Source organism: Equus asinus, chromosome 20, assembly GCF_041296235.1.
Source record: "Equus asinus isolate D_3611 breed Donkey chromosome 20, EquAss-T2T_v2, whole genome shotgun sequence".
In the NCBI taxonomy this organism is placed as follows: Eukaryota; Metazoa; Chordata; class Mammalia; order Perissodactyla; family Equidae; genus Equus; species Equus asinus.
In genome coordinates, this window is record NC_091809.1 from 85,269,886 (window position 1) to 85,278,553 (window position 8,668).

Below are 8,668 nucleotides of genomic sequence, written 5' to 3' on the forward strand. Positions count from 1 at the left end.
TGCTACCAAAAAAAAAATCATTGGGATGAACTAATGTCTGGAGTCACCAGCCCTGAGGAGAGTCTCTCACCACGGATCACTCCTTCCAGGCCTCAGAAATCCAGGCTTTGCCCAAAGTCGTGAGAAGTGGGGGGTAGTCGGAGAGGGGGTCCCGGGCCCTGTGGACCAAGGCCGTTTCCCCACAGCTGCTCCGTGTTCCTGCTGGATCAGAATGAACTGGTGGCCAAGGTGTTCGATGGGGGCGTGGTGGAGGACGAGGTGAGGCAGGGCCACTCTGAGGGAGCGTGTGGCCTGGTCTTGGGGGTCCGCAGGGGGCTTGGGGAGTAGGCCAGACAGTCGCTGGTGGGCTCTGTGGCCGGCCACTAACTTCCTCCCTACTCCATCCCTTCCTCTGCAGAGCTATGAGATCCGCATCCCGGCCGACCAGGGCATCGCAGGCCACGTGGCAACCACGGGCCAGATCCTGAACATCCCGGACGCGTACGCGCACCCGCTTTTCTACCGTGGCGTAGACGACAGCACCGGCTTCCGTACGCGCAACATCCTCTGCTTCCCCATCAAGAACGAGAACCAGGGTGAGGGCTCCCAGCGGCTCCGGGAGGAGGGGCGGGCGGGGCCAGGCCGGGGCGGGGCCCAGGCGGGATGGGGCGGAGCCGAGTGGAGGGTCGGCTCCCGTTCCGCACCGCCCTAGCGCCCCCGAGCAGAACGGTCGGGGTTTCCCAGGCATGGGACGTCCTTTGAGGACACCGTGGGAGGGCCGATCCCCGCCGGACACATCCACCGGCCGGTCCTAGCCCCTCTCCGACCCCCAGAGGTCATCGGTGTGGCCGAGCTGGTGAACAAGATCAACGGACCATGGTTCAGCAAGTTCGACGAGGACCTGGCGACAGCCTTCTCCATTTACTGCGGCATCAGCATCGCCCATGTGAGCGGGGACAGGGGCGGGGCAGTGCAAGACCCTCTGTTCTTCTCTCCGCTGTGGCTCTCCTTGCTCTGTCCAGATGGGTCGGTGCCCCGGCCTGAAACTCTTAGCCCTGCAGCTGGGTTGCTGTGCAAACTTCAATACCCCCGGTCACCTCTAGCCTCAGTTTCCCATCTGAAAATTGGGATGCTATTTCCTGTCCTGTCCAGTTAGCCTCCCAGGACCACGTGGAAACCCAGTTGTCATTTTTTACCCCGTCTCTGGAAGCGACCTCAACCCAAGCCCCTGCTCAGCTTCTTTTTGGGAAGTGTTGGGTCTCATTGTCTGGAGCTGGCAGCTCTGCTGGGGAATCCAACCCCTAGGTCCCCGATGCTTTCCCTCCTCCTTGCTTCTCTTTCTCTGCCAGTGGGCCTCCGGCTCCATTGCTGAAGACTGGGGCAGGCTCAGGAGTGGGTGCAAAGTGCCAGATCAGATGCTGAGGCCCTAGGAGGGGGATTAAGGGGAGGTCTGGATGCAAGTTGGAGGGGGCTCCTTGCTCTGAGCTGGAGCTCAAAGGCTCCCACTGGGGCCAGCATGGGACAGCAAGGGGGGTTCTCTCTGATCCCTTTGTCCCAGCCCTGGGCATGCTGAGATTTCACAGCCAGCCTGCTTGAGCCCCGTCGTCCCCTCTCTCCCCCCAGTCCCTCCTGTACAAGAAAGTGAATGAGGCCCAGTATCGCAGCCACCTGGCCAACGAGATGATGATGTACCACATGAAGGTGAGGAGCTGCCGTACTCCTTCGCAGGGTCCCAGGGTCCCCTGCAGCCCACCTGTTCCTTCCCTGCCTCCTTCAATCCTCAAATGCCAGGACCAGCCCCGTGCCAGAAAAGCCGTCCTGGGCTTTAGACTGTGGTGATCATTGTTGGTTTGAGTATTGGCTCTTACCTGTGTCCACATCAAAGGGTCCCAGACTTTGTGGACAGGGTCAGAGCTGTAGTAGGAAGGATTAAGGCAAGACTCTGGGGTGGTCCCCCCAAAAGAAGGGATCCTTGAGTCAGTGAAAGGCTGCCGTGGTTTGGGGGTGTCACGAAGGGGTGTTCTCTGTCTTTGCCGAGGATAGGCTGTTACAAATGAGGGTGGTCACAGGCAAGGAGGGACAGTAGGTGGGCTGCAGGCCTGGGAGGGGAGAGTGGTGATCTCCTGCCCAGTGACGGTCCATGGAGTGGATGGCCCGGCTGATGGCATTCTGGGTGGGGGCCCCGCTCCCCGTGGTGGGAATTGGACGGCGAGGACCCTGGATGGCGTGGAGTCATCTCTAATGCCCTGGCTGGTCCCCTCTAGGTCTCTGATGATGAATACACCAAACTTCTCCATGACGGGATCCAGCCCGTGGCCGCCATTGACTCCAACTTTTCCAGTTTTACCTACACCCCTCGCTCTCTGCCCGAGGATGACACCTCCATGGTGAGCTGAACGCCCACCCCCCCCAACCACTTGACTGCAGAAGTGGGGTGTGCAGCTGGAGATTTAAGTTGGATGTGCTCAGGAACTCCCTGGCAGGACAGAGTCATCCAGAAAGGCTGTAGAGTCCCCCTCAGAGATGAAGTGGGCGTGTGGTCTGCCAGCCTTGCCCACAGGGCCTGCCCAGGGCGGGGGGCTGGACTGAATGATCCCCGAGCACTACTCCGACCCTTACGATGCTCAGGGCTTGTGGCCTCAGGGTTGCCACCTCCCTACCTGTTTTTCTTAGGTTTTCTTTGAGCTTGGTTCCAAGAGTTCTTACATCTCTTGCTTCTAAAAGTTCATGGTTCTGAGAATTCGTGCCTCTAGTGTTTTATGGTTCTCTAGTTTAGATCTAAAGTTTTAAGACTGCAAAGTTTTGGAGGCTTCAAGAAGGGGTAATGCAGGGGCCCCATCTTGAAACTGACAATCCTTCTAACCCTCCTCCCTCCTGCCCTCTCCAGGCCATCCTGAGCATGTTGCAGGACATGAATTTCATCAACAACTACAAAATCGACTGCCCCACGCTGGCCCGGTGTGTGCCCCCAGCCCCCCTTGAGCACAGGCAGCCCTGGTCCTTGCCTCCCTCTTTCTGCTACTCTCACACCCAGCATCCCCAGCATTCTGGGAAGGGGTCTCTGAGGATGACCTGGGAAGGCGCAGTCTTATGGGGATGGGGAGGATGTGAGTGAGAGGCAATTCCCAGACACTGGGACCAGGAGGAAAGGGAAGGAACAGGGTGGGACAGAGCCTGGAGGACTTCCTGGAGGAGGAGAGCCTGAGGCCCCTCTGCTGCCCTACCCCCTCCCCTAGGTTCTGTCTGATGGTGAAGAAGGGCTACCGGGACCCCCCCTACCACAACTGGATGCACGCCTTCTCTGTCTCCCACTTCTGCTACCTGCTCTACAAGAACCTGGAGCTCACCAACTACCTCGAGTGAGTGGCTGCATTCTGGCCCTGTGGCCACCGCTGGGGTGCCCTTCTCGGGGACGGGAAGCACCTCCTGCGTGGCAGGCTCTTTACCCATGCCACCTCAAGGGACCCTCTTAGTGGCCTGGTGGGAAAGGTTCATAGTCCCATTTTCTGGGCAGGACTTGCTCACCATTGCATTCCCAGGGAGTGAAGGGCCTGCCAAAGCCCACACTGGGCTTCTTTCCAGGAAGGGGACCGTGGTGTCCCGAGCTCCTGGACACCTCCTCCAGCCATCCCTCCTCTGGAGGCTGGGGAGGGAGCTATGGTTGACTCTCTCCTCTCCATCTCCCACCCAGGGACATCGAGATCTTTGCCTTGTTTATTTCCTGCATGTGTCACGACCTGGACCACAGAGGCACAAATAACTCCTTCCAGGTGGCCTCGGTGAGACCCTGCCCTCCTCACAGTGGGCCCCCCCCCCAGGTGTCTCGGGGGGTCTCACCCCTCCAGCCTGAGGAGAGGTGGGAGCCGGTGAGACCAGGAGCCAGTTTCGAGCTAGGAGGCTCTCCCAGGCTTTGCGCTGGGCTCGAGATGGGGGAGCGGTGAGGGCTGGGGGCAAGCAGGGGACGCTTGGCCTAATGTGGGCACTTGCATCTATGTCAGGAGTGATAGAGTTTTCCTGGGCTTTTCCAGAAATCTGTGCTGGCCGCGCTTTACAGCTCCGAGGGCTCTGTCATGGAGGTACCACCATTCTGCCCAATATCCCATTCCTGTCATCCCCTGAAGGCCAGTGACTTGCAAAGTCAGACTGTGACCCAGCTCCTCCCGTTCCCAAACCCCGCCCTCCAGACAGGCTCTGAGAGCTGCAGCCCCCTCAGGGTGTGTCTGCCTCCTTTTCCTGGATGGGCCTGGAGGGGTGTGGGTGCACGTGCGGGCGCGCACGCGGGTGTGAGTCGGGCTGCAGGCTCTGCATAAGCTCGGGTTTGCAAAGGGAGGACTGTATTTAGCACATTTCTCTTTGCATGTCTGGGGGCACCCCAGCAACCCCTCCCCACCAAGCCTGGGGTAGGCTCCACTCCCACTGCACTCAGCTGTGCCTTAGGTTGTTTGGTTTGGGCCTGCCTGCCCCCAGATGGGGACTTGGGGGCTCCTTGGGGCAGGGACAAAATCTGAGACATGTCTGAGTTCCCAGCACTTGTCACAGGGCTTGGCACAGAATAGGAACCAAACTTCCAAGCACATCTTGTTCCATGCTGCCCCCTGCAACACCTTTCCAGAGACCTCCCCTGCTTGTACACCCCCAGAGACGAGGGGCTCACTCCCTCCTGGGAGACCTGGTGGCAGCCTTGCTTCTGCCCTCCCCGCCCTGGGCTAGCCACTCCTCCGACTGACAGCCCTTCAGCGTCAGGAGACAGGGGCCTTGCCCTCATCTCATCACTGCCTTTCCTTGTCAGCAAATGAATGTTGGCTGCATGAATTAGTGCCGAGGACTCCAAGGAGTCATTTCAGGATTGTTCCAGCTCGAGAGGCCCTCAGAGCATACCTTGTCATGTCCCTCCATGTGACAGCTGAGGCATCTGAGCCTCACAGCCAGCAGGGACTTGCCAGGGGTCACACAGAGGGTTGAAACAGCCCAGAGAGGGACCTGGGACCCCTGACTCCCCGTTTCTGCCTGCTCTGCTCTGCTTGGGGCCTGGGGCTGGGCCAGGCCTGCTCCCTCTCTTGGGGTCTGTGGTGAGGGGAGCACCCTGCCCAGCTGGGCTCCATCGCTCTTCTCCCCCCAGAGGCATCACTTTGCTCAGGCCATCGCCATCCTCAACACCCATGGTTGCAACATCTTCGACCACTTCTCCCGGAAGGTGATGGGGCTGAGGGTTGGGGTGAGGGAGTGGGAGCCGGGAGCTGGCCCAAGAAGGGAGAAGGAGCCAAGGGGCAGAGGGTCCTCAGGATCTGGGGTGGGGTGCGGTGTCTGGTGGGAGGCCGTGACGTCTACTCCTCCCCACCTCCCGCCTGGGCCCAGGACTATCAGCGCATGCTGGACCTGATGCGGGACATCATCTTGGCCACGGACCTGGCTCACCACCTCCGCATCTTCAAGGACCTCCAGAAGATGGCTGAAGGTGTCTGCCTTTAGTCCTGGGCCTCGGGGTTGGGGAAGGACCAAGAGGGGATTTTGCCTGGAGAGCATCCCTAGGTTCAGACCCACCCCCTCCATCAACCCACCAGGCAGACCCAACACCAGCACTGTGGCTGCCATCCAGGGTGTGGAATTCTCTGGACCACTTAGGGGTGGGCCCTGGGTAGGGGTGGGCCCTGGGGCCTTGCCCTCGGAGAGGGGAAGCCAAGAGGCTAGGCCCCTCTCTTTGACCCCATCCTCTCCTTAACAGTGGGCTATGACCGAACCAACAAGCAGCACCACAGCCTCCTCCTCTGCCTCCTTATGACCTCCTGTGACCTCTCTGACCAGACCAAGGGCTGGAAGACCACGAGGAAGATCGCAGTAAGTGCCACCGCTCTCTGGGAAGGCGCAGGCTGCACACTCTGCCCAGCTCTCTGTGGCTCCCTGCAGCCTGAGCAGACTTTCTGTGCTGAGCTCAGCCTGGCTGTATTCTGGGGAGACAGAAGGCTAGACCACCTCAGGGTGACAAATGGGGAGGCTCAGAAAGGGGCATGGACTCAGCCGGGGTCACACAGCAAGTCAGTGGCTGGTGGAGGGTGGGCCAGAACCCAGCCACTCCTCCCTATCTGGGGCCACCACCCTGCCGGGCTGGCGATGGTGAGGACCGGCCCTGAGGTGAGGCTGAGGGATGCCTCAGTTTGCCCCCTTGGGATTGGGCTGTGAGAGGACTTGGGTGATGGATCCCATTGGCGGGATGTGACAAGGGTGTTGGCCTTTCAGGAGCTGATCTACAAAGAGTTCTTCTCCCAGGGAGACTTGGTATGTGGGGAGCAACCTCAGGGTGTCCTGGTTGGGGGAGGGCTCCTGGTCTGGGGGCGGGGGGCAGGGGGCTGCCTTAGCCTGACCCTGGTGCCTGATGGAGGAGGACGAGGGCCGGGCCTGATGACTCGATGCCCGCAGGAGAAGGCCATGGGCAACAGGCCAATGGAGATGATGGACCGTGAGAAAGCCTACATCCCCGAGCTGCAGATCAGCTTCATGGAGCACATCGCAATGCCCATCTACAAGTGAGTGAGCTCACAGGCCTGCTGGGGACCCTGCACAGAGAGGGTGGGCTGGGACGGGGCTGGCTATGGCCACCACAGCACTCAGGCACTGGGCTTGGCCTGAACCAGCTCCATCTGATCGACCCCTGCCCCCCACCCGCCGCCTCTGGGCACAGCTGTCTCCTGCTTTGCCCCTAAATGGGCCCCTCACTTGGTCCACTATGAAAAGAGACTGTCGTGTTGGCCTTGAGCGTCCAGTCCTGTGCCTCACCCTCTCGTGGAAGTTCTACCTGGGGCATGGCCTTAATCTTTCTTGCTGCCCACAGTCTAACTTCTGACCTCCAACCCCACCCCCATGCACCCAGGCTGCTGCAGGACCTGTTCCCCAAGGCAGCAGAGCTGTACGAGCGCGTGGCCTCTAACCGTGAGCACTGGACCAAGGTGTCCCACAAGTTCACCATCCGCGGCCTCCCCAGCAACAACTCGCTGGACTTCCTGGACGAGGAGTACGAGGTGCCTCAGCTGGATGGCACTCGGGGCCCCATCAATGGCTGCTGCAGCCTCGATGCTGAGTGAGCCCCTCCCGGGACCCTTCCCCACCCGGGCCTCCTCCCACAGCCCTCCGCTGGCCTGGCCAGATGCACTGGGACCAGAGCCACGGGCCCTGGTTTCTAGACCAGATCTTCCGGTGTGACCCTGGGCAAGGACTGACCTTCCCCGGCCTCGGCTTTCTCGTCTGTATAATGGAAGCAAGACTTCAGCCTCATCAAGACTTTGTGATTTGTCCTCTGAGAGCGCTGGGGTGACCAGTGAGCAGTGGGCCCTGCTCTGCACCTCTGACCACGCCTTGGCAGGTCCTCCCCTAGTCACTCCCTCTCTGAGGCAGCCCGGCTGGTTTTCCCTGGGCCCCATTCCTGCCCCACCAGGTCTGTGCCCTTTTCCCCTCTCCAGGATCCTTGTGCAAGGAGGTAGGTCATCGGAGAGAGCAGAGGGTGGGTCTCAGAAATAGTCGTTAGCTTTGCTGGAGGACTAGAAATAACCCCAGGGCCGCAGGGGCCCCTGAGGACTGCTACTCTCCTTGTGGTGGGGATGGGGACCTGGGGAGATGCAGGGGCCCCATGAGGAGCTGCCAGAGGGGCCGCTCAGTGCTCTGGGGAGAGGGGGCTCAGGAAGAAATCAGGATGGGAATGGTGAGCAGGAAGGATCCCTGGGCTGGGAGACAGGCTCAGGTGAGTCAGCACCACTTCCTCCTGGCTGGGTGACGTGGGCAAGTCCCTTCCCTATCTGGGTAAAACAGGAGGCTGAGGCAATCCGTTCTCTAAGACCCCTTTTAGATCAAAGTCCCCATAGCTCTGTGGAGTGGCAGGAGAGGCCGGGGAATGTCCCTGCCACCCTAGGGAAGAGAGCCGACCCTGAGTCCCTCAGTGGCCCCTGAGAGTACCCCTTAGCCCGAGCCCCTCCCCTGTTCCTGCAGCCAGAGAGGGTCCTGGCCTCAGCCCCGGCAGGGCTTCTCTCTTCAAGGCCATATCCACCCCTGCCCTGGGGCTTAGGAGACCCCATAGGGCCGGGCCTCTCGGGTCAGCCCCCCGTTGGCCTCTCCCTTCTCTGTTTTGTTCTGTACGTGTTGTGGGTGGGGGGAGGGGGGCCACCTGCCTTACCTATTCTGAGTTGCCTTTAGAGAGATGCGTTTTTCTAGGACTCTGTGCAACTGTTGTATATGGTCCTGTGGGCTGACCGCTTTGTACATGAGAATAAATCTATTTCTTTCTACCAACCATCCCCCATGGGGCACTTTGCAGACTTTGTGCATGGGGTTGTGGGGGAGACACAATTGGGGGTGGCAAATGCCCTTTGAATTCCTTGGCTACTGGAGCTCCCACCCCTAGTGCCTACCCTCTCTTCTGGGGGAGTCATGACCTGTTGGGGTACCCCCAGGCCAGATAGTGGAGGCTTGGGGGTGGGTTGTAGATGAGGAAGCCTGGGCATGGAGCAGTGAGAGCATGTTGGCTGACAGAGATTGTGGACTGGAAAGGGAGAACTGAGGGGTTGAAGCAATCAGGGAGGCTGCCTGGAGGAGGTGGCTTGGAGATCCTCCTAGGCCCTGTCTGCTGGCCTATAGGTCATGAGTGCCCACATAGCGAGGGCCTGGGCCTCTGAACCTCCTGCTGGCCTTAGGGATACCTGTTTGT

General features: G+C 60.2%; 1 protein-coding gene across 7 annotated transcripts in view; it reads left to right on the forward strand.

The window, feature by feature from the left end:
• PDE2A (phosphodiesterase 2A) overlaps positions 1-8,253 on the forward strand; it is an 89,754-nt gene extending 81,501 nt beyond the window's left edge. For 5 of the 7 annotated variants that reach the window (XM_014842027.3, XM_044752429.2, XM_070490780.1 and 2 more), the window contains 15 exons: positions 186-258; positions 398-575; positions 813-925; positions 1,603-1,680; positions 2,244-2,366; positions 2,867-2,937; positions 3,216-3,338; positions 3,671-3,758; positions 4,008-4,055; positions 5,099-5,173; positions 5,335-5,434; positions 5,702-5,814; positions 6,214-6,252; positions 6,394-6,500; positions 6,845-8,253. In XM_014842027.3, the coding sequence (XP_014697513.1) occupies positions 186-258; positions 398-575; positions 813-925; positions 1,603-1,680; positions 2,244-2,366; positions 2,867-2,937; positions 3,216-3,338; positions 3,671-3,758; positions 4,008-4,055; positions 5,099-5,173; positions 5,335-5,434; positions 5,702-5,814; positions 6,214-6,252; positions 6,394-6,500; positions 6,845-7,055 (1,540 nt within the window). In that variant the 3' untranslated portion in view covers positions 7,056-8,253. The remainder of the gene's footprint in view (positions 1-185; positions 259-397; positions 576-812; positions 926-1,602; positions 1,681-2,243; positions 2,367-2,866; positions 2,938-3,215; positions 3,339-3,670; positions 3,759-4,007; positions 4,056-5,098; positions 5,174-5,334; positions 5,435-5,701; positions 5,815-6,213; positions 6,253-6,393; positions 6,501-6,844) is intronic. The other 2 variants (XM_070490781.1, XM_070490784.1) reach the window with 1 other exon arrangement.
• Positions 8,254-8,668: the final 415 nt, after the last annotated feature.